The sequence below is a fragment of the Terrapene carolina genome, unplaced genomic scaffold (assembly GCF_002925995.2).
Source record: "Terrapene carolina triunguis isolate 2854851 unplaced genomic scaffold, T_m_triunguis-2.0 Scaffold96, whole genome shotgun sequence".
Lineage (NCBI taxonomy): Eukaryota > Metazoa > Chordata > Testudines > Emydidae > Terrapene > Terrapene triunguis.
The window spans coordinates 11,915,976-11,940,250 of NW_020664447.1; the positions used below are offsets into that span (position 1 = coordinate 11,915,976).

Sequence of the window (24,275 nt, forward strand, 5' to 3'; positions counted from 1 at the left end):
GATGCTGCTGAGACAGAGGACCAACTCCCACCCCTGCAGTGACCGGGAGGAGCCTGCAGGACTCCTGGTACCACACCCCCCACTGCCACCTAACACAAGATGAACCCCTTGAGCTTCCAGAAAGAGAACAAGCCTGCAGGAGTCCCTGAAGCCCACCAAGTGCCCACCCCGCAAACCCCATGCAGGAGATGTCCCCAGCTGTCCCCAAGAACAATTTTTCCACCGTTGCCCCCCCCCCCCCCAGAAGGAGGCAAAGAAATAAGTTTGCAGACATTAACATTTGACCATTGTTCATGAGTCAGTTTCATTATGTTCTGGTGGTTTGCATTTCCTTTTTATTATTTCAATTATATATTCCATATACTACTTTTTAATAAATGTTATGTCTATCAGACACAAGACAAAGAAACTATACGATGTTTTCAGGTTCGGCATTGGGTCCCACAATTCACAGCACATGAATTGAAATAATGTAACTGTCTGGTACTCTCATACTGCAACCACTTTTCTGTCTATCCCCCTCAACCCCTGCCAGGTTAAGGGAGGGATGACGAAAGTGCATTGTTATATGGTTACAGAAAACATTCGGGTTTTAAAAGCAAAAGAACTCACAACACAGAAAATAGGTAGCTAAAACATCTTTATAGCTTGGTTCATATACAGAACAATGAAATGCAACTGAAGTAACAATACGGGCAACTGCCACTACCCAGTGAGTAAACAGATCCTCCTCCTCTGTCTCTCTCTCCCTCCCCCATCCCGCCAAACCTTGACCTGTTTCAACCTTGGAGTTAGTGCTCCATAACAGCCATTAAGTGCAGTTGGCATCAACAACAATGAACAGGAGAGGAGGGGAGGGTGAACCCCCTCAATCAAATGTCATTAAGATTTTTAAGAGAGAGTGCTCCCAATAACAGGTTTGTAAACAAGTGTGAACATTTAAGACAAAAGCATTGCCCAATGAACGCAGTACAACTTGGGCACCACCCTCAATAGCACAAACCCAATCCCAAAGGTGTTAACCCAGAAGAGGCGTCCTATTATAATTGTCTGTAATGGGTGAATAATCTCAAGAACAAACTGCCCATGACCATCCGCTACAGGGGAACAAAACCCTCACAAGTATCTGCCAGTGTTCCCTCATATTTTTTTTCCAAGCTGCTGTGCAGGGTGTGATGGTATCCCTCGGCAGATATCACCCTCTGCTTCCCTGCTGTTCTAAGATGTGTGCACATATGGCATCCCTGATTTCCCTTGCTCGCTGGGAACCAGGACCAATGTGCATGTGGGTGGGATCTAGCTGTCTGTACACAGTTTGTAAACCAGATTTGTTCTGTGCCCACTCAGAATGTATTTTAAAGAATCCTTATTCAGGTTGCAGGAACAAACCATCCTGATGTGTAGAAAGAATAGTAAATATGGCAGGCGACCAGCTTGGCTTAACAGTGAAATCCTTGCTGATCTTAAACACCAAAAAGAAGCTTACTAGAAGTGGAAGATTGGACAAATGACCAGGGAGGAGTATAAAAATATTGCTCAGGCATGCAGGAGTGAAATCAGGAAGGCCAAATCATACATGGAGTTGCAGCTAGCAAGGGATGTTAAGAGTAACAAGAAGGGTTTCTACAGGTATGTTAACAACAAGAAGGTGGTCAGGGAAAGTGTGGGCCCCTTACTGAATGGGGGATGTAACCTAGTGACAGAGGATGTGGAAAAAGTTCATGTACTCAAATGCTTTTTTTCCCCTCTGTCTTCATGAACAAGGTCAGCTCCCAGACTACTGCACTGGGCAGCACAGTATGGGGAGGAGGTGACCAGCCCCCGGTGGAGAAAGAAGTGGTTCAGGACTATTTAGAAATAAGATGGACGAGCACAAGGCCATGGGGCCGGATGCACTACATCCGAGGGTGCTAAAGGAGTTGGCAGATGTGATTGCAGAGCCATTGGCCATTATCTTTGAAAACTCGTGGCTATCGGGGGAAGTCCCAGATGACTGGAAAAAGGCTAATGTAGTGCCCATCTTTAAAAAAGGGAAGGAGGAGGATCCGGGGAACTACAGGCCAGTCAGCCTCACCTCAGTCCCTGGAAAAATCATGGAGCAGGTCCTCAAGGAATCAATTTTGAAGCACTTCGAGGAGAGGAAAGTGATCAGAAAGTGAGCATGGATTCACCAAGGGCAAGTCATGCCTGACTAACCTAATTGCCTTCTATGATGAGATAACTGGCTCTGTGGATGAGGGGAAAGCAGTGGTCATGTTATTCCTTGACTTTAGCAAAGCTTTTGATACGGTCTCCCACAGTATTCTTGCCAGCAAGTTAAAGAAGTATGGGCTGGATGAATGGACTATAAGGTGGACAGAAAGCTGGCTAGATCATCGGGCTCAGCGGGTAGTGATCAATGGCTCCATGTCTAATTGGCAGCCGGTATCAAGCAGAGTGCCCCAAGGGTTGGTCCTGGGGCCGTTTTTGTTCAATATCTTCATTAATGATCTGGAGAATGGCATGGATTGCACCCTCAACAAGTCTGCAGATAACACTAAACTGGGAGGAGGGGCAGATACACTGGAGGGTAGGGACAGAATACAGCGGGACCTAGACAAATTAGAGGATTGGGCCAAAAGAAATCTGATGAGGTTCAACAGAGTTCTGCACTTAGGATGGAAGAATCCCATGCTACAGACTAGGGACCGAGTGGCTAGGCAGCAGTTCTGCAGAAAAGGACCTAGGGGTTACAGTGGACAAGAAGCTGGATATGGGTCAACAGTGTGCCCTTGTTGCCAAGAAGGCTAACGGCATTTTGGGCTGTATAAGTAGGAGTATTGTCAGCAGATCGAGGGATCTGATCATTCCCCTCTATTCGGCATTGGTGAGGGCTCATCTGGAGTACTGTGTCCAGTTTTGGGCCCCACACTACAAGAAGGATGTGGAAAAATTGGAAAGAGTCCAGCGGAGGGCAACAAAAATGATTAGGGGGCTGGAGCACATGATTTATGAAGAGAGGCTGAGGGAACTGGGATTATTTAGTCTGCAGAAGAGAAGAATGAGGGGGGATTTGATAGCTGCTTTCGACTACCTGAAAGGGGGTTCCAAAGAGGATGGATCTAGACTGTTCTTCGTGGTACCAGATGACAGAACAAGGAGTAATGGTCTCAAGTTGCAGTGGGGGAGGTTTAGGTTGGATATTAGGAAAAACTTTTTCACTAGGAGGGTGGTGAAGCACTGGAATGGGTTACCTAGGGAGGTGGTGGAATCTCCTTCCTTAGAGGTTTTATAAGGTCAGGTTTGACAAAGCCCTGGCTGGGATGATTTAGTTGGGGATTGGTCCTGCTTTGAGCAGGGGGTTGGACTAGATGACCTCCTGAGGTCCCTTCCAACCCTGATATTCTATGATTCTATGAATGGAAGCATTCCCCTTTATCCTCATAAACAATATGGAGTGCACAGCAGGTGACAATTATGTGAACAATGTTGTCCGCACTGGCATCCAGATGGGTGCATAGGTAGCTCCAATGAGCTTTCAGCTTAACAAATGCACACTCCATGACGATTCTGTAGCTACTAAGTTTGTAACTGAATTCCCTTTTTCCAAGGTCACTGATGTCAAGATATGGTTTCATGAGCCAAGTTAGGAGCGAGGTCCTGCAAAATAACTGGTGGCACAAACTTACCATGAAAAACCATATAGTTTCTGAGAAATAAAGTCCCTTCTCCCCTCACCTCTCAAGAACTACCTCGATCTCTTCAGCACCCTGGTTTCATCAGCTTTTCCAGTGTTTCCAATGTCGGTATTCATGAATAGGAAAAACTTTTTCACTAGGAGGGTGGTGAAGTACTGGAATGGGTTACCTAGGGAGGTAGTGGAATCTCCTTCCTTAGAGGTTTTAAGGCCCGCCTTGACAAAGCCCTGGCTGGGATGATTTAGTTGGGGATTGGTCCTGCTTTGAGCAAGGGGTTGGACTAGATAACCTCCTGAGGTCTCTTCCAACCCTAATCGTCTATGATTCTATGAATCTGCCTCTGTGGTCAAGTAAGCCTTGTAAACGAGTGATTAGTAACATCTTTGGTTCACATACTCACTCACCCCTTTTGGAGGGCAAAATATTGGGATGTGGATGCCATCGATGGCCCCTGCACAGTTCAGAAACCCCAGCCTCTTAAATCCAAATATTATTTCTGGAACTTTTCTTATAAACACCACCTGTAGGTAGATCACATTGTTAATTGCTTTGCAAACCTACACAACCACAATCCTGACAGTGGACAGTGATTTGCAACTGACCAATAGCCACCTGGTGTTGCTAGCTTCCACAGTGCAATTGCCATCCACTTCTGCACTGGTATGGCTTCCCTAAATAAGAAATTCTGGCACTGGAAGTATACTGCAAGTTCAACACACAGGTCTATGGAGGTCGGTTTCCTCATTTGGAAGTTCTAAAGCTGCTGCTGCTCACCCAAAATTTCCAAAACTATATGATTCCACTGCATCATGCTAGTTCTCCTGCACCAGAAGTGATGGTTCACCCATGGGTATACTGTGGCAATACTGGCATTCACTATATCTATTCCATAGGACCAGAATGGATTGTCATTCACCTTCACGGTCAGTCAACTTCAGTGTCTCCGAAAGTTCTCCCCAGATTCCATCCTGCATCTTGCTGATCACCTACTCCACTTCATAAACATTTGTCCTGCAACAAGGAGCAGGAGTAGAACCAGATCATCATCCAGCTACCCCATATCTTCCACCCACTTTGGAAGGAAGGAGAGGTGAGCAGGAATTGCCATTTGTAAATGTGTGAAGTCAGGGGACAGAAGAAACACCACCTCAGCAAAGTGGTTCCTAGAGTGTGTCCCTGTGATGCACAGGACCCTGGGATACTGACCTTGAAATGGTAGCATTAATGTCACGTAACAAAAACAGCAGTGTGAACACAGGTAAATGTGAACACTTGGTGTAGGTATGGGGAGCATGCACAAGGATGTACAGAGTCAGGTAAATGGGTATACCCACTAGTATAAACATAGCCTAAGTATAAAATTCAGTGACTTAGGCCAAAGGCTAGCACTAAGCAGTTTTTAAATATGCATGCTCCATAGTCCGTGTAAAGCAACACAGATTTAACTTTGAAAGTCATGACACTGTGCAGCAGATTAAAAAGTTCATCTGCGCAAAAACCAGAAGCAATAGATGAAATGAAAATGCATTTTGCTTTGCACGTACAGTGTGGCTGCACCCTGAGAAGTGACTAAAAATAGCATGAGTAGATATTATGTTTAGGGTTTCTCAATAGCTTCTATAACACTTTCCCTCATTTTACACAAAAAAGATGAGTTTTTGTTTAGTTATTTTAAAAAGTTCCAATACTCCAAACTCAACCAAGCATCTGAAAATTGAGCTGGGTTCTTTCTGACTTGTGCATTGTCATCAGTAATGGGGATTCTCTGGGACAAATTCTGCCCTAAATTACAATTGTGCCTCCCCCACTGAAAACAACCGGATAGCATAAGTGGAACGAAGAGCAAAATGTAGTACTGAAACTGGAATTTACAACATTTACACATTTGTTAAATATGAACCAGAAAAGAATTTAGCTTCCATTCTAATCATTATATGGATTCGACAGCTCTAAAAGGAGTAAAAATAATAAGACATGGTTTTGTCATTAAAATAAACATATGAGACTTTGAATACACACACAGAACAGACCTGTTTAGTATCAAGGTATCATTATTACTTTTTTGAAGGAAACATTTTTAGGCATTTTCCTAGTTTTTATTTCATGGTTCAAATTTAAAAACACCTTAAAATCACAGATTTAATTAAAACTATATTATTTGAATTTATTTACATGTTATATTTGGAAATTACCAAGTTAATGCCTGAAAAATAAAATGCATATTAGGCTGGGTTAGCTGTCAGAGAATACAAAATGTTAAAACTATAAACACAGGGGAAAAAAACCTTTTAGTCTTTTTAAAAAAAAAAAAAGGCTTAAGAAGTCCTTGGTCTTCACTAATAGACCATTTTCTTATTCTATAAAAGATCTAAAACATTTAATATATTTATAAGAAACCTGTGAGCTCTCTAAAATTACGGCTTTAATTTTACTTACTAGAAATTACATTCTAAATTACAAAATAAAACTCAAACTATTACGGTAAAATATATATTTAAATACAAAGTGTAAAGTTATTTAGTATGAGGGTTCTGAAAGCAATTTAAAAAGGGGCTGTTCTTTGGCCTATAATCTATCCTTTATCCGGATTACAGAACACAATGTTTTTACTGCAATCTCTGCCAGGGCTCATCTTTTTATTGTGTACGTCCAAGCCCCCTTAATGTTTTAGAAAGGCCTTGACTAACTGAACTTTGATCTGATGTCTTCATTGAGAAAAGCTCCAGGTTGCCCATTTCAGATGCAAATCCTCACTGAGGCCCAATAGAGTTTAGTAAAGACAGCAAAAAAGAAGAAACAAGAAGTTTCCAGGATCCTCTTTGAGAATCCTGGGGCACATTGGTGTCCTTAATCCACACTGCTGCATGGATTAAGGTAGGTGATAACCTTTCTTAATTCAAAAGAATGAGCACAGTGCCTACAAACTGGGTGGAGACTAGGATTTGGCTATAATAAAACACCACGCAATAAAAGCTCAGTCTATGTCAGAAGCCTTGAATAGGCTTCAATGTACCACATTCCCAGGCCTAGTGGGGAAGCTTGCAAAAAACCCACCTGAATCAAGTAAGCATGAATAATCTGTGTTAGCAGACTGGCCATGAAGAGGGGAGAGAGAGAGACTGAGACTTTTCATTCTTCTTAAGTTTGAGAGATAAATTTATTTCTGGATTGTAAGTTCAAGCCAGTTCTTTATTGGATTCCTACGAACTCGTCTGCACAAGGAGAAAAAGACACTAAATTGTCAGTGAGCAGAATGTGCTTTTATGCTACTGTCTGCTGTTAATGATTCTAATTGCAATACTAATGTGCTAGAAATCTCAGATTTGGGAGAATCAAGGCAGAAAATTGATTTCATGCTGTGACAGTTTATATATTGCCCCAAGAACACAAGCAGTTCATTCAAACAAAAAAGGGGGAAAAAACCACTATACGTTTTCATTGCAAACTAGGCTATACCTGATGTTTTTACCAAGAGTTTAAATGAGTGTATCCCTGGATATAGAGAAAAGAACCTTTTAAATTGGTAATTGTATGCAGCACGTACACACAGTATCCAATTCCTTTTGACTGATTACCTATAAATCTATAGTTTATCTAGGATATAAAGAATATATTCATATTTACACATATAAAATACACTGTTCAAGACAGGACTACTAATTTAAACATGATACATAATATGAAATATTTATGAGCTGGCTAACAGCTTATTAAACCTGTTTTTAGGAAGGGAAAGGGAATAACTGAGCCATCTCCACAACAGAAATCTCTTTGGTTACTTACAACTAAAAATTAAATTAGTTAACAGAACCACTAACAAGACAACTTTTATGCCTTGCATAAAAAGAGATATTGACTAGATACGTTTTCAGCTGACATTTAGAGCCCTTTAAAACATTAAAAAAAAAAAACAGTTTACTCTTTATAACCTTCTTATACCATGCAACTATTTGTAAATATAATTTTAAAATATAAGCACTAAAGATGGTTGGAAAATAGCTTTTTAAAAAAAAAATTTTATTGGTTTCCTTTTGACAGAAATTTCTAATCAGTCAACACACGTGAATTAATGGAAACTGAAATACTTAACAGCTATTACTAGGTATATTAAAACTATCAGAGGGACAGAGGTGCTGCGTGAGTTATTACTTCCAAACAGCCAATAAGTGTATATTGCATCATTCAACAAGCCATCAAATATTTCTGATCACTGAGATTACTTTCATCTAACTGATATATTTTAAAAAGAAATTTCCATTTGACCATTATTTTAACAACTATAGCTTTATTTTCAAGTCTTATATTTCATATACGTTTTTGGCAATTTAGCATTTACTTGAAAACAAACAAGCATTCTAATACAGTGGCCCCCAAATGTGGGGCACACTCCCCAAGGGGGATGAGGAGGAAAGTTTGGGGGTCATGTAGAGGCCCAGGCCAGCCTCTACAGGTAGAGGGAGTGCCGCTTAGCCCTACTCTGCCCCCAGCTCCACTCCAGTCCCAGCCCTCCCCGCATCCCAACCCTGCCCCCAGCCTCAGCCCCTGGCTCCGATGACAGCTCTGCTCCCGGCCGCAACTCCAGTCCCAGGCCCAGCTCCAGCCCCACTCCAAGCCACGTCCCCTGGCTCTGTTCTCTGGCCCCAGCTCCGGCCCTGGCCTCAGCCCCCGGCTCCCAACCGCAGTCCCACTCCCAGCCCCGGCTCCTGGGGGAGGGGCACACACAGATTACATTACAGGTAAGGGGGGGGGGACGCAACATAAAAAATGTGGAGACCGCTGTTCTAGTACATAATTGTGAAAAAATTAAAAAATTGTAAGAAAATTTTGATGGTAATGACGGAATCACACCTTATAAGATTGTACAGCTGTTCTAGATCAGACAATTATTAGTTTACAACTTTCAACATGCAAATCCCATCTGTGATAACCAAGGACAAGTGCATGGTGTTCTATTAAATAATATATTAGAGGACTAGAGTAAGCCTGTTTTGGGTTATTATATGCAGCTTTTTGTTCTGTTAGACCCAGGACATTTTGTACTGAAATAGTGACAATCAATTGTTTGTACATCATTGTATTATGAATTTAGTTTACATTACTGGATAAAACACAAACTATATTTTGTAATGGTTCAGAGTGGTACAGCAAGCTCTACATGAATAAAATTGATGAGATTATATGATCATGCTGGAGGCTATTTGATTTGGCATGTCACCATATATAAGTCTTCTCTGACATAAAATATATAGCCATGTCTGTACAATTTCAGAGAAAATCAAACATGCCAAGCCTTGTAAGATCATTTTGTCACATTCCAATTATACTTTTTTAGAATATGGCTAACTTACTAGGCAGTTATGATTACATCTAAATCACAGTATAACATACTTAAGCCAAACAGCACCAAAAAAAAAAGAGAAGTTTGTTGTTGTGTAGTCCAAAATGCTATAATTTTTGTAAGGTTTGACTGCACAATTAGATTAAACAAGAAAGTAACTAGACTAAGGAAAAACATAATTCATAAAATACTAACAGCTGTAAACTTTGAAGAAGTGACCACTGGGCATGTGTCTTACATGCCACCTTCACAGCGATTAGTTTCTAGTGACAGTGAAGCTGATATAATCTCAAGTGCTTACTTTACTTATTACGCACATGGATAAGCAAGTCAACAGTTCGCATCAATAAAGTATTTTCACTAGAGGGATCTAATAAGTACTGTTCATTCAACCTACACATACCACTATGAATAGATACATTTAGAAAAATGTTCAATAAAAATACTACTGGTATCTTTAGGTTTAAAAAGTTGTCTGAAACAGTGTTACATTCACCAGCCTTGGTGCTTAAATATTTTAATTTTCTGGTTTTCTTTTCAGAAGTTAAGTACATCTGGACGTCATGCAACATAGTAAACTGCATTTCTCATCTCTCTGTATCTTTGCTAATCAAGATATGTATTGGTAACTGATAGTTTGCAACCTTTTAGCACAGTTTGAAAACATTTCCATGGTCTGGGTTCTACTCAGAGATTATACTTATAGAACGAGTGAATTTTACCCTTAATATCAAAGTATAGGATAACATCAGATATAATACTAAACCTATTTACCTCCATTTTTGGTAAATTCTGGTAACGCCAGGCTATTTTCATGGATTCCTGAGATTCCTGTTTAGACTTAATAGCTGTTTCTTTCTCATCCACTTGGTTTTTGTGGACATCATCAAACAAAGGTGCTGGAAGCTCCTAAATTGAGAAAATGAAACAGTATCAGGTAGTTAGAGTAGAAAAGGTGGTCAAGACTTTTCACCCCCACCTAAAGAAACACTACAAACTAGCAGGATTATTTGATAAAAATGAACAGTTGTAAATTGATATCAACATTTGATTAAAATAAGACAGATAGTACATACTGCATGCTACAAAGCACACTCGAAGTTGAAAAATGTTTTCTAATCATTACAACCAAAAAAGTACTGCACAACATTATATATTGTAAGGACGCAGAATAGAAGCCATAACACATGGTCTGCATTTTCCTTTCCCACTAACCATGAGGGGAGGACCACACTGTTAACTACAGACTATTAAGAATGAAACAAGCATGAAAGTCAATTCAAGGAACAAAAAGAAGATACAAATATTTTAAAACTTTGAATTTATAAAAGTTGCTAATGCAGCTGTTGTTGTTACTGGGTGTTACCGATAGAGCAATTCTGTCAATGAGGGCTCAATCTTAGTTTGCCATGATCTAGAGTAAAGAAAAGTGTGTTGTTACCTTGCTGCTCTGATGAGGGAGTAAACTGCACCAGACTGATACCCAGCACCGCATACATTCCCAATACACAGGCACAGTTATGGCCTGCGAGGGCATGAGAGATGGTTGTGGGGCAACCAAGGTTTTTTTCCCCTTGACACCCACACCTGTGCAAGTTGGGATGTAGCAGCTCTGTGGAGACTGTTTCCTCTCTTGTGATGCAGGTAGCTAGCGCATGGCCCTTTACCCTTCTGAGACACTTTGGCCTCGTCTACACTACAAAGTTGGTTGACATAAGTTGACCTGAGAAAGCCTAGTTATGCACATCTACACCAAAAATTGTCTTCTGCTGATGCATGCATTACAGTGATGCATTAACGCTACCTTCCTGAGCAATGCAGAGCCTTGGTCAACCCACTCAGGTTGATGCAGTGGGAGTGTAGACACTGCATTACATATGTCAACCCTAACAGTCCTCCAGCCGCTATCCCACTGTGCCCGTGTTCCAGCGACAGCGTTGCTTCAGTCACAATTTTGACCTTCACTGGCCATGGGGCCATAGACCAGAAGTCCGCCTTGCCTGTGCCCCAAAACTCATCTGCATGTTTTTGAAATGCCTTTTCCTAGTTGTCCACCTTGGCAAACATTCCTACCAGTTCACTTTTGGTGTATGTATCTGACCATCCACATAGAGACCTAGCAGATAAAGTGGGACAGACAAGAAGTCTTTGGATCTCCTTGGCCTGTGGGGAGAAGAGGATGTGCAAGCACATCTGTGGAATGGCAATAGAAATATCCACATCAATGTGCAGATGGCACAGAGGATACAGAAATGGTGTCACAACAGGGATGAGTGAAAGTGAAGGAACTTTTACCAGAAGGTGAGGATGGGCAACAAGAAATCTGGTGCTGCCCCACAGACCTGCCGCAGTTATAATGAACTGCATGCCATACTTGTCAATGACCCCAGCAGCACCCTGCAGATGACTGTGGACACTTCTCAGGAGCCCAAGGCAGAAACTCCTGCTGTGAAGAGTAAAGGGGGGGGGAGGGGAGGAAAAGACGTGGCAGGGGACTTAAACCATGCCACAAGCTGTTGGAAACTCCAGTGGACTCACGCCTGTATCACCAGGTGAGCTCAGATGAACCTGATGATGAAGGGGAAGGGAGCTCAGATAAGTGTGTACATGCATTTTTCTAATAATTTTTTTACTTTTTGTTGCCTGTTACCCCTTCTCCCTCTTTCCCTCCCTCCCCCAACATTCTTCCCCATTTAAAAATGGAGTCCACTCCATCTGCAAGTTTATAGAAAGTAATTGACTTCTGATTGCTTTACTATTATGTATGGGAATAAATTAAAAAAAGTAAGGCAGTCTGATTACACAGTCCACATCTGTCCGAGTACAGGATGCTGATTTGAGGTAGAACAAAGAGAAATAGACTCTGTGTCCACTTTTCAACTCTTTGGGTTGTTGGGGTAGGCAGGGGAGCCATGCAGAGTACTTTGTTTAGCTCAGTAGGGATGTCCCTTTTATCCTCTTGAGAGATCTCAATAAACTTTCATGGAGATACTCTGCAATTCTTTCTTGAAGAATTGTAGCCTTATTTCTTTTCCTGCAGTAGGAGACTTTCCCATGCCGCTCTGCAAGGAGTTTGGCTGTCACAATTGCAGTAATCAGGCTAGCAGCATACAGGCCCAAGTGGCTTTGGAATGTCAGTAGTAGCTCTGCTCTCTGTGCCTTTGTCACTGCCTGGAGTAAGTGATCATCCAAAATCATTGCTGTCTGTGAAAATATTGCCAATATTCACTGAATTGTCCCTCTACCCATACCTGATGAATGGTGCCTATCATTGAAAACTTCTGAGCAACAGAACACCCCCTCTCCCCTCCTCCCCGTTAGGCTAGGGCAGACTGTATTCACTATGGTTTGAGCTGCCGAGTGACGCTGCAGCTAGGTGCTCCAGAACTAAAGTGACAATTAGCATTTCTTATTAAAAGATAGGAGTCTTGAGACTCATCTTTCCCTGTCCACTGTGACTAAATCTAATGATGGATCGGTCTGTTTTAATCAGCAGCCTCTGGCATGATGTCCTTGAGAGATGCCCCTTCCATGCCTGCTTAACATCTGACCCTGATCAGGATGAGAAAGAGGACTTGGGAAGATATTTTCTCCAAGATATTCCAATCCTCTATAGTCTTAGACCAGGAAGCAAAGGCTCAGAGGGACCATATGACTGTGGCCCTGGAGAAGGACCAAGAATGGAGAGAGAGAGAGAAGGAGAGAGAGAGAGAGAGAGGTTGCTTCAGGAAAGGAAAAAGGACCAAGGCACTTTGGGAAATACACCAGGACATTATGGGTTTGCTCAGGCAACAAACTCAGATATTGCAAAACATTGTTGACCTACATACCCAAAGACCCTGGACTCAGCAGTGTTTCCAGTCATTGGAGATCTCCATGCTCAGTGCTCCCTACATCCTCCAACATACTAGGTGACAGCATGATGTACATTTTCATCCTTAGCCTACCACTCCATGCCAGGGAACCACAAGGAGAACTAAAGCTATGAATACACTAACCTGTGAAAACAACAAGTCGGTGCATGTGTAGCCATACCTACTACAGTGTAGTAGGTTTTACATACATGAACATAAATGATCACTGTTTACTGCTGTTTTTCCTTGGGTTTAAAATATAGTTCACTCTGTTGCAGTGCTGGTAACAAATTTTTCATTTCGTACTTGTTTGCACTTAAATTTTGTTGCCTGTTTCTTTGAACACAATAAAGTTCTATTTTGGAAACTCAGTATATATTTATTAGTCTACACCAGGGGTCGGCAACCTTTCAGAAGTGGTGTGCCGAGTCTTCATTTATTCACTCTAATTTAAGGTTTCGCGTGCCAGTAATACTTTGAACGTTTTTAGAAGGTCTCTTTCTATAAGTCTATAATATATAACTAAACTATTGTTGTATGTAAAGTAAATAAGGTTTTTAAAATGTTTAAGAAGCTTCATTTAAAATTAAATTAAAATGCAGAGCCCCTCGGTCCGGTGGCCAGGACCCAGGCAGTGTGAGTGCCACTGAAAATCAGCTCGCATGCCGCCTTTGGCACGCATGCCATAGGTTGCCTACCCCTGGTCTACACCAAGCATTACAGAATTCAAAAGCAGGTAGCAAAGATCCACCTATATTTAATCACACAAGAGAGACACTATTTCATAAAAGGATCTGACAACACTATCATGACCAGTGTCCCCTCTAATTTTTTACGTCCATGTGCGGAATGAATTTTGTTATGTGCACCAATATGGAGGTGATGTGTGACACACCACCTTCATATTGGTGCACATAACAAAATTCATGGGGCGGGTCCGAAGGGTTCGGAGTGTGGGGGGGGATGAGGGCTCTGGCTGGGAGTGTGGGCTCAGGGTGGGGGTGGGACTGGGAATGAGGGGTTCAGGGTGCAGGAGTGGGTTCAGGGCTGTGGCAGAGGGTTGGGGTGCGGGTTCTGGGGTGGGGGTCGGGATGAGGGGCTTGGGGTATAGGAGGGGGCTCAGGGCTGTGGCAGAGGTTTAGGGTGCGGGGAGGGTGGGCTCTGGGGTGGGGACGGAGCGGTTTGGGGTGCCGGCTTCCCCGGGGCTGTGGTGGGGAGAGAGGACTCCCCCCAGCCCTCTCTCGCCGCAGCAGCTTGGGGCCAGGGGAAGAGGTGCCTCTCCCCAGCTGCAGCAGCTCCGGCAGAGCTGGGCTGGGCCAAGGGAGAAGCTCCTCTCCCCAGAAGCTCCGGCGGGGCTGGGATGGGCTGATGGAGGGGCTCCTTTCCCTCAGCCATGGCAAGTCTGGGGCAGGTCCGTGCTGGGGCCTGCGAAAAGGGGCATCTCTCCCTGCCACAGCTGTGAGCCCCTGCGTGGGGCTTAATAGGCAGTGTGCAACTTAGAGGGACTTAGACCATGACTGACTTAAAATGGTCTTTTAAGACTTCTTTTAGCCATATAGGTCCATTGTTCGCTCTTTTACTAGCCCTTATTTCTGGTTGTGCAAATTCAGCAGACAGCCTGTCTACCTTGCCCCTCCACCCTGGTGGTAGCTTTTCCCCCTTTGCCTCACAGGTATTATGCAGCACACAACATACAGCTACAACCAAGGAGACGTTTGCATTACTGAGATCCAGTCCAGTGAATAAACACCACCAGCATCCATTCAGTCTACCAAAAGCACATTCAAAGTCATTCTGCACCTGCTGAGCCGGTAGTTGACTCTTTCTTTGGTACTGTTCAGGTGGCCAGTGTACAGCTTCATGAGCCAGAATCACTATTGGCATGTCAACATTGCCAATGGTAATCCAATAGTCAGAGAAGAATTTCTTGCAGCTTTTTAAAAAAGTACTGTGTTCTCAAAGATGTAAACGTCATACACCTTGCCTGACCAGCCCATGTTGATATTAGCCCTTGATTCTCCACTAGAGCTTGCATAGCCATAAGAAACTATTTCTTTCTGTTGATGTACTCAGTGGCAAGGTGGGCTGATGCCAGAATAGGGAATTATTTACCATCAATTGCTCCAACATAATTTGGGAACCCCATTGCTGCAAAACCATCCACGATTTCCTGTATATTACCCAGATTCACAGTCCTGTGTAGCAGGAGATACTTAATGATCTTACACACTTAGAATATAATGGCCTCCATTGTGGATTTTCTAACTCCAAAATGATTGCCCACTGACCAAGAGTAATCCAGTGTTGCAAACTTTCAGTGCCTGATAGCCACTTGCTTCTCCATCAATGCAGCTCTCATTTTGCTGTGCCTGTGCCGGAGGTCTGGGGCAAGCTTCACACACAGATCTGGGAACGTGGCCTTTCACATCTGAAAGTTCTGCAGCCATTGATTGTCATCCCAAATTCGCATTATGATGCAATCCCACCAATCAGTGCCTGTTTCTCAGACCCAGAAGCAGCGATCCACAGTGTGGAGCTCCTCCATGAAAACCATCAGCATTTGCTTATTGTGCTTGAACATCTCCGCATCTTCCTCACCTCAATTCCAGGTGCAGTAGTACTTGTTCATGTACTGCAAACGTATGAAAATCATGCTTCCTGCATTAGCAACGCTCATGAGAACTGTGCTGAGCTTTGCAGGGTCTATGCTTCTACCAGAGAGATGGTGGAGACCTAAAAGCAGCACATGGGACTGTGAGAGTTTTTTTTTTTAAAGTGTAAAAATTATGTAATGTGGAAAGCATTATGGGATGGAGAAAGTGGTATGATAGGAACTTGACCCTCCAGCTCCCAGAAATCCCGTGACAAATCACCGATATCTCACAAAAACACTACGAAAATATCCCACAAGGCATTGAGCCAGATGATGATGCAGGGCACACTGGGATCCCTACCCATGGTGTACCGCATTTTACATTGACAGCCAGTCTTGATGAGCACATGCAGCTCTGACGCAAGCACCCCCCAAGTGTGCACATGCGCAAGCAATATACAAAAGTTGGCAGCTATATGCCAACATAACCTGGATCAACTAAACTATGTAGTGCATTGTAACAAGGCCTTCGCTTGCCCTCGCAACAAATCAGCCAGAGACCCCTTCTGAGTGCAATCACCAGTGCTTTTTATTTTCAGTGTCAGCTCCCACCATCTTCTATTTACAGTCTGCTCCAAACCAGCAACCTGGGGGACAGCTCGCTTCTCCAGCCAGCAGGGAGGCACAGCCCTTGGCTCCTCCCTTTTCTTCCTCTTCCCCCCCTGCCAGCCTTATATAGGCCCCTGGCTAATAAGATCCACAGGTGCTTCTCTTCTAGCCATTAGGTGTGGCATACTCAGCCAGCCCCAATTAATGCTTCTTCATTGGAGCTGGGCTAACAGGGGCCTGGGTCAGAACCTCCTGGCCAGCACCCTGTTACACACATACATGGCCAACTGGGTCATAATTTCCCCTGAATAAATGTCCCATAAAATGAGAACCTGACGCAAAGCACAAAAAGCACAAAGTGCACTGGTGACGCTGGTAAACCAGGTGCCAGCTCTTGCCAAGTCTGTAGGTGTCAGCTGAGCACTGATAAATTCATGGCTGGAAACTGGACCAGCTCAACTGTATGTTAATATTGTTTAAGACAGGTGTTAGACTTGTAAAGATGTATTTAGACTCTATAAAATGTAGGTTGCTGCATGCATTAATCTTACCTGCGATGTCTGTATTCCATGCTATAAGGCAATATGAAAGTTTTGTTTATAATTGTAAAAATGCTTGCTCTGAACTTGTGCACCTAAGCAGGGAGAGTGGTTCCCCTGCCCATCAAGGAGGACTATCAAGGCTATATGGGCCATTGTAGGACAAAGTACTTTGTTAATTACCGCATCCACCCATGAAGAAGTTACATGCAGCAGCTCTCATCCCATTGGTTTGAACTCTGGGCGAAGGGCATATAAAAATGGTCACAAGAAGAAATGGTTCTCTCCTTGTTGTTTGGACATTCACAAGGGCTGGAGTTAAGAAACAAAAGCAGAGATTCCGAGGGTCAAACTGGGTTAGCACAAAAAGACATTCAGTAGACAGATTACTACATCTCTGTCACCTTTTGGAACCACAGACTGTAACTCATCTCTGCTTATATGTTGCTTGCTTTAACCTGTAAATAAAAAATAGTTACCTACCTCTCGTAACTGTTGTTCTTTGAGATGCATTGCTCATGTCCGTTCCAACAGGTGTGTGCACACATCGCGTGCACGATCATCGAAAGGTTTTTCCCCTAGCAGTACCTGTTGGGGTGGCTGTGGAGCCCTCATGGCAGTGTATTTAGGACACTGTCGACCCGCTGCCTGCTTAGTTCCTTCTTGCTGGAACTCTCTGACAGAGGGGAGGAAGGTGGGATTTGGAATGGACATGAGCAACACATCTCGAAGAACAACAGTTACGAGAGGTAGGTAACTGTTTTTCCTTCTTCGAGTGCTTACTCACATCCATTCCAATAGGTGACTCCCAAGCAGTCTCTCTTGAGGAGGGTCGGAGTTCACTTGGTTGCTGATTATAGGACTGCCCTGCCAAACGTGTCGTCATCCCTCGCTTGTTGAGTGATGGCATAGTGCAACGTGAAGGTGTGGATGGAAGACCACGTTGCCGCCTTGCATATGTCTTGAACAGGGACATGCGTGAGGAAAGCTGCAGACAAAGCCTGAGCTCTTGTGGAGTGCGCTGTCAATGGCGGGGGTGAAACTTTGACCAGGTTGTAGCATGTTCTAATGCAGGACGTGATCCACGACAAAATGCATGGGATGAGATGGGAAGCCCTCTCATCCTTTCAGCAATTGCAATAAAGAGCTGTGGTGACTTACGAAATGGCTTTGTGTGTTCAATGTGGAAGACTAGGGCACGTCTGACATCCAGGGAATGGAGCATCCACTCTCTGCCAGTGGCATGAGGCTTAGGGAAGAAGAGCGGTAAAACTATGTCCTGATTCACATGAAACTGGGAGACCACCTTGGGTAGAAGAAACGCAGAGTGAGGATGCAGTTGCACCTTGTCTTTGTAAAAGACAGTGGGGGGGGCTCGAAGGTAAGCGCTTTGAGCTCAGAGACCCTTCTGGTCGATGTCAGAGCCACCAGAAAGACAACCTTCCAAGAGAGATAGGAGAGCGGGCAGGTGGCCATGGGTTCAAATGGAGGGCCCATGAGCCTGGACAAGTCTCGGTTGAGGTCCCACTGGGAAACGGGTTGCCGCACGTGGGGGTAAAGCCTGTCCAAGCCCTTAAGGAATCACCCCACCATGGGGTTTCCAAAGACAGATCTACCTGCTGCCCCGGGTGGAAGGCTGAGATGGCAGCCAGGTTCACGTTTATAGAGGATATTGCCAGCCCCTGTTGCTTGAGGTCCAATAAGTAGTCCAAAACTAGGTGAATTGACACTTGCTGCAGTGGTATACCTTTCTGCAGGGACCAAATAGAAAACTACTTCCACTTTGTCAGATACGTGGCTTGGGTGGAAGGCTTCCTACTTCCCAGGAGAACTTCTCTCACTGAGTCCGAACATTGGAGCTCCAATGGGTTCAACCATGGAGTTTCCATGCCATGAGGTGGAGGGACTCCAGATTGGGGTGCTGGAACTTGCCATGATCCTGAGTGATGAAGTCTGGGCATAAGGGATGGGTTACTGGTTCTGTCGACCGATAGACTTAACAGCATGGTGAACCAGTGCTGGCGTGGCCACGTCGACGCTATGAGGATCAATGAAGCCCTGTCCTGGCGGACCTTGAGGAGGACTCTGTGTAGGAGAGGGAAGAGTGGGAACGCATAGAGCATGTGACACATCGATGTGAGGTGAAAAGTGTCCAGGATGGAGCCTGGGCTGTGGTTCAGGAAGGAGCAGAACCGCTGGCACTTCCTGTTGCTCCATGTCGTGAGGGGAAAGGCTCACTTCTAGAAAATTGAAAGGGTGATGTCCAGCCTGAGGGACCATTCCTGACTGAGGAATGAGTGACTAAATTGGTCGGCTAGCTCGTTCTGCACTCCCGGGAGGTATGATGCTTGTATGTGTATCGAGTTGACGATGCAAAATTCCCAGAGTTCTAGGGCTTCCTGGCACAGGGGTGAGGATTGAGCACCACCCTGTTTGTTTATATAAAACATCTCCGTGGTGTTGTCTGTGATCACTGACACACATCTGCCTCAAAGGTAGTTCTGGAACACTTGGCATGCCAGATGGACCGCCCTCAACTCCCGCACGTTGTTATGCAGTGATAGTTCTGCTTGCGACCATAGACCTTGAGTTCTGATATTGCCTAGGTGCGCTCCTCACCCCAGAGCCGAGGAGTCCGTGACCAGCGACATAGTAGGTTGCGGTCTGGCAAAGAGAACACCCACACAGACCACTTGCGGCCATAGCCACCAGTGTAGAGACTCAAGAATGGGAGGGGGAAGGGTAACTATCCTGTCCAGTGGGTCTCGGCTGGGTCTGTACACTTGAGCCAACTACGCCTGGAGGGGTCTGAGATGTAGTCTGGCGTGCCGGACCACGTATGTGTATGCCACCATATTCCCAGCAGCTTCATACAGTTTCTGGCCGTTGTGGGGAACTGGCGGAGGTTCCTGATAACATCCTTGAGGACTTGGAACCATGGCTCAGGCAGGGATGCCCTGGCTTGTGCAGTGTCCAAGAGAGCCCCTATGAACTCTATTCTCAGTGTAGGGACCAGCGTGGATTTGGACATGTTTAGTTTGAGGCCCAGCCTGAGGAATGTGGTGCAGGACAGGGTCACATGCATCTCCACTTGTGCTTGCGACTTGGCCTTGATGAGCCAGTCATCCAGGTACAGGAATAGCTGTACCTGATGTTTGCAGAGGAAGGCTGCCACGGCTGCCATGCACTTCATGAACACCCTGGGGGCTGTAGAGTGCCCAAACGGGAGCACCATGAACTAGTAGTGCTGGCTGCTGGCCACAAGCGAAGATACCGTCTGTGGGCTGGGATTATGGAGATATGGAAGTACGTATCCTGCATGTCAAGGGCGGCGTAACAGTCCCCTGGATCCAGGGAAGGAATGATAGAGGTTAGGGAGACCAGACAAAACCTGGCTTTCCTGATGAATGCATTGAGGTCTCGCAGATCCAGAATAGGTCACAGTCCACCCTTGGCCTTGGGGATAAGGAAATGTCAGGAGTAAAATCCCTTGCTCCATAACTCCTGAGGAACCTCCTCTATCACCCGCAGAGCGAGGAGTGATTGCACCTCCTAGAGAAGGAGTTGCTTGTGAGAAGGGTCCCTGAAGAGGGACGGGAAAGGTGAGTGGGAAGGCAGAAGGCAACTGAACTGGATAGAATATCTGTTGTGATCTGGGACCAAGCACGATAGAAGTAGGATAGCCAGTTCACAAAGGGAGGGTAAGGATCAGGATTGAGTTCTGGTGCTCCGTCCTTGGGTGCACTGTCAAAAGTTAGGTTTCAGCCCCGGGGGCTGTTTGGATGAGCCTTGGCTGTGGCCTGAGGACGACTGCGACTGGCGCCTCCTATTATTCCTGCCCCTTCTCCTGGCTGAGTCCTGCCTCGGGGGTCTAGAGTAGAAGTGGGAGGGGTTTGAAGGGCTTGCTCTGGGGTGTAGGAGTGTGGATCCCTAGGGACTTCAATGTCGCCCTTGAGACTGTACTAGTGGGAGTCCGTGTTCTCAGCAAACAAGCCTGCACAGTCAAAGGGCAGGTCCTGAATGATGTTCTGGACCTCCGGGGGTATGCCCAAAACCTGTAACCATGCACTCCGTCTCATGATGATTGCTGTGGCCATGGTCCAAGCCACAGAATCACCTGAGTGTAGGGCGGCCTGGAGGGAGGTCCTTGACACCACCATGCCCTCCTCAAGAAGCGCTGCGAATTCTGGGCGTGAGTCTGATGGGAGCAATTCCTGGAACTTAGCTAGCGCTCACCAGGAATTGAAGGTGTAGTGGCTGAGCACCGCTTGCTGATTAGCAACACAAAGCTGGAGCCCCCCGATCAAGTAGACTTTATGGCCGAAAAGGTCCAGCTTCTTAGCATCCCGTGACTTTAGGACAGGACCCAGTTGACCTTACTGATCTTTGTGGTTCGCCACATCCACCACTAATATTCCAGACTGAGGGTGGGTAAAAAAGGTGTTCGTACCCTTTCTGCAGCACAAAATACCTCCTTTCCAACCCTTTGGCTGTGGGCGGTATGGAGGCCGGGGTCTGTCATAGCACCTTTGTGGTGTTTTCTTTGGTCCTGATAAAGGTCAAGGCTACCCCAGAAGGACCCTCCGTGGCAAGAATGTCCACCATTCTGTCACCTCAGCCTAGAGGTGTAAGTTTTGGGCCATCCTTCTTAAGAAGGTCCTGGTGCACCCTATTGTCCATCGCAGGGAGTGTGGTGGTGGAGGTCCCCAGCCACTGCCTCATCCGGCGAAGAGGATGATTAGGCCTGTGGGACTGGGTCCTCCTGACCCTCAGACTCCCTGGAGGCTGGCTCGTGTATGTCTGCCCTATTCAAGGCGGACTGTGGCGCTGGTACCACATGGGGTACTGGCTCGAGAGTTGCACCTGCTTGCAAAGACCCAGGGTCCTTGTCACGTGGAGGGTCTTCTGGTGCTGTGGGAGTATGGTACAGCACCAACATGGCTGAAGGAGGAGCATGGTGCACGGACACCACTGACGTGGCCCTAGAGCCCTGCCCTTGAGCCTGATGATAGGCCCAAGGAGTCCAAAAGGGCCACTGTACCGGCCCCTGTCACTGTGGGGGCCAGGATACCACCAGCACCGGCACGTCCTATGATCTGCGGTGCCGGGACTGAGACTGGTACTGACTACGTCGGCAGATCGATGACTCATTATCGGAGTCCGACGAGTAGTCGGAGCCAGACCACGGAGGGGCGGAGCCCAACAGTGCTGGGGAATGGTACTGCAATGACAGGGAGCATCACCGTAGCATCGTTGGCTTGCCCCGGTGCTGAATGGGAGGCGGTGCCGCAAAAGGTGCCGTAGACTGCGCCGTCGCCTGGACCGGTGCCAGTGCTCGCGCCTGCAGGGCCAGGGACTGTGCCATCATGGCAATAATGTCCTGCCCGGCCTCAAAGGTATCCGGAGGGGAGATCAGTCTTGTCCTCCAACTCCTCCTGAGTCGGGGAGTTCACAAGCACTGGACTCGACAGAGCGCCTGGCAGGGCCGGAGTCAATGATGCCAGGATCTGATGGCCAAGCCGTGGTTGGGTACCCTGATGGAGGACACACCCCACTGGAATCCCAGTGCTGTTTCCTGATGCAGGACCGACCCCTGTCTGCCACCTTCTTCTTATGCAGCACCGGGGACTGAGAGCAGTGCCACATGCTCGAACCCGCTTTGTGAGCTGGGGAGCGGTGTGAATGCTCCCTGGAGGAGTCTTTTTTCAGTGACGAGGTGTCCTGCACCAAAGCCAGTGCGCTGCACACCAATGTCACCAGTGCCGCTTCCAGTGCCAACTGAGGGTGAAGAGCTGCCTCCATTAAAAGGAGCTTGAGGGGATAGTCCCGCACCCTCTTTGTCCCGGATATAAAGCTCCTGCAAATGGAGAACTTATCTGTTTGATGGCCCTCACCCAGGCACTTAAGGCACGACGCATGTGGACCACCCTTGGGCATAAGGTTCCTGCAGCGTTTGCAGAACTTAAACCCGTGAGACCAAGGCATACCCCGGTCAGGGGAGCTAGAGAGGGGGGGAACCCCCCGAAAGAGGCTAGCTATAACTACAACTTTCAAGAACTATTTACAACACACTAGACGGTAACCACTAGGTAGGCACTTGCGAAGCAAGAGACTGAAGAAAGCTCCAATGTCCGTCAGTGGCAGCAAGAAGGAACTGAGCAGGTGGCGGGTCAGCAGTGTCCTATGAGGTGCCATGAGTGCGCCACTCCAGGGGGCTCTACAGCTGATCTGACAGGTACCACTAGGGGAAAAGCCTTCCGACAATCGTGTATGTGGTGTGCGCAGCCACCTATTGGAATGGACATGAGCAAGCACTCGAAGAAGAACTCTCATTTCTTTTTCTTAGTTAATAAATCCTTAGTTTATTATACGATTGGCTACCAGTACTGTCTTTGGCATAAGATCTAAGATACAAATTGATCTGGGGTATGTGACTGGTCTCTTGGGACTGGGAGAAACCTGATTATTTTGTGATTGTTGATGTAAGTGACCATTTATCACTAAGTCCAGCTTGCCTGGGTGGCAAGATAGAGTGTAGTGCCTAAGGAAATTGTCTGTGACCCCATGGTAAGACTTACAGTGAACCAGGAGTTCACATAGGTAACTGGGTTGGTGAAATCTAATTACAGAACATACCACCAGTTTGGGGTGTCTACCCTGCTTTTTGACAGGAAGACTGAGGTTGGCACTCACAATTGTGAACCACTCCAGACAGCGTGACAGCACTATATTCATATTTCACTATTATGACTAAAACAGTCAATATAATACAATACAATATTAAATAGGCTATATGAAAGAGCCCTGAAATAATGAAAGAGCCCCTCTGATAAATATACAAACTGCTATTAGCCTTTGTGAAATTATATGCAACTGCATTTGTATCAAAAGAGTAGGTTAAGATTAAAATTTTCAAAAGCATCTAAAGTGATTTAGGAGCCTACGTCTGATTTTCAAAAGCGACTTAGGCACTTAGGAATTTGACTTTCAACGACACTTAGACATGTATGTGCTTAAGTCACTGTTGAAAACTGGGACTTAGATTCTTTTGAAAATTTTACCCTAGGAGTTTTAATGGTTCTGTATCCATTGTCTTAAAAGATGCTAATGCAATATAGCTTAGATAGTATGAAAAACAAATTGATTCCTTAGCTCTAATTTTTCTTTTTTAGGGATATAAGTACAAAGTGTAAGCGCATAAGTACTTTCATACTTTAATAATTAATGAACTAGAAACAAGAAAAATAAAGGAATTTTCACTGTGATCTATGCTATGAAAAAATAATAATTCCAGGCCGTAGTTAGACTCCCATATTGTGTTTTCTTTCTATGCAAAGAACACCCTTCAATGCCAATTGGATTTCCACACAATGGATCTCAATTTCAATTGTGTCCTTTTTTCATATGCCATATCACCAGACTAAACATATAAGCAAGACAGAGAAGAGTCACTCAGATACATAGCTTATTGCAAAATATGAATAAATTCTTTATAGTTTTTGTTTAATTTAAATTGTTTTTAATACAGAAATGTTTCTTAGATTCTTAGACTATAGTGCGATAGTATTTCTTAGACTGTACTGATGTGATCTTGCTGCCTCATGGCAGTGGGTGCGACATAGTTACACACTTATTTTGCATGTTTAAGTGGTTGGTATTGCATTC

At 45.2% G+C, this 24,275-nt stretch overlaps 1 protein-coding gene across 1 annotated transcript in view; it reads right to left on the reverse strand.

Moving 5' to 3' along the window:
- ELP4 (elongator acetyltransferase complex subunit 4) overlaps positions 1–24,275 on the reverse strand; it is a 263,164-nt gene that overhangs the window by 188,660 nt on the left and 50,229 nt on the right. Inside the window, exon 4 of the mRNA XM_024194948.3 lies at positions 9,790–9,924. Within this exon, the coding sequence (XP_024050716.1) occupies positions 9,790–9,924 (135 nt within the window). The remainder of the gene's footprint in view (positions 1–9,789; positions 9,925–24,275) is intronic.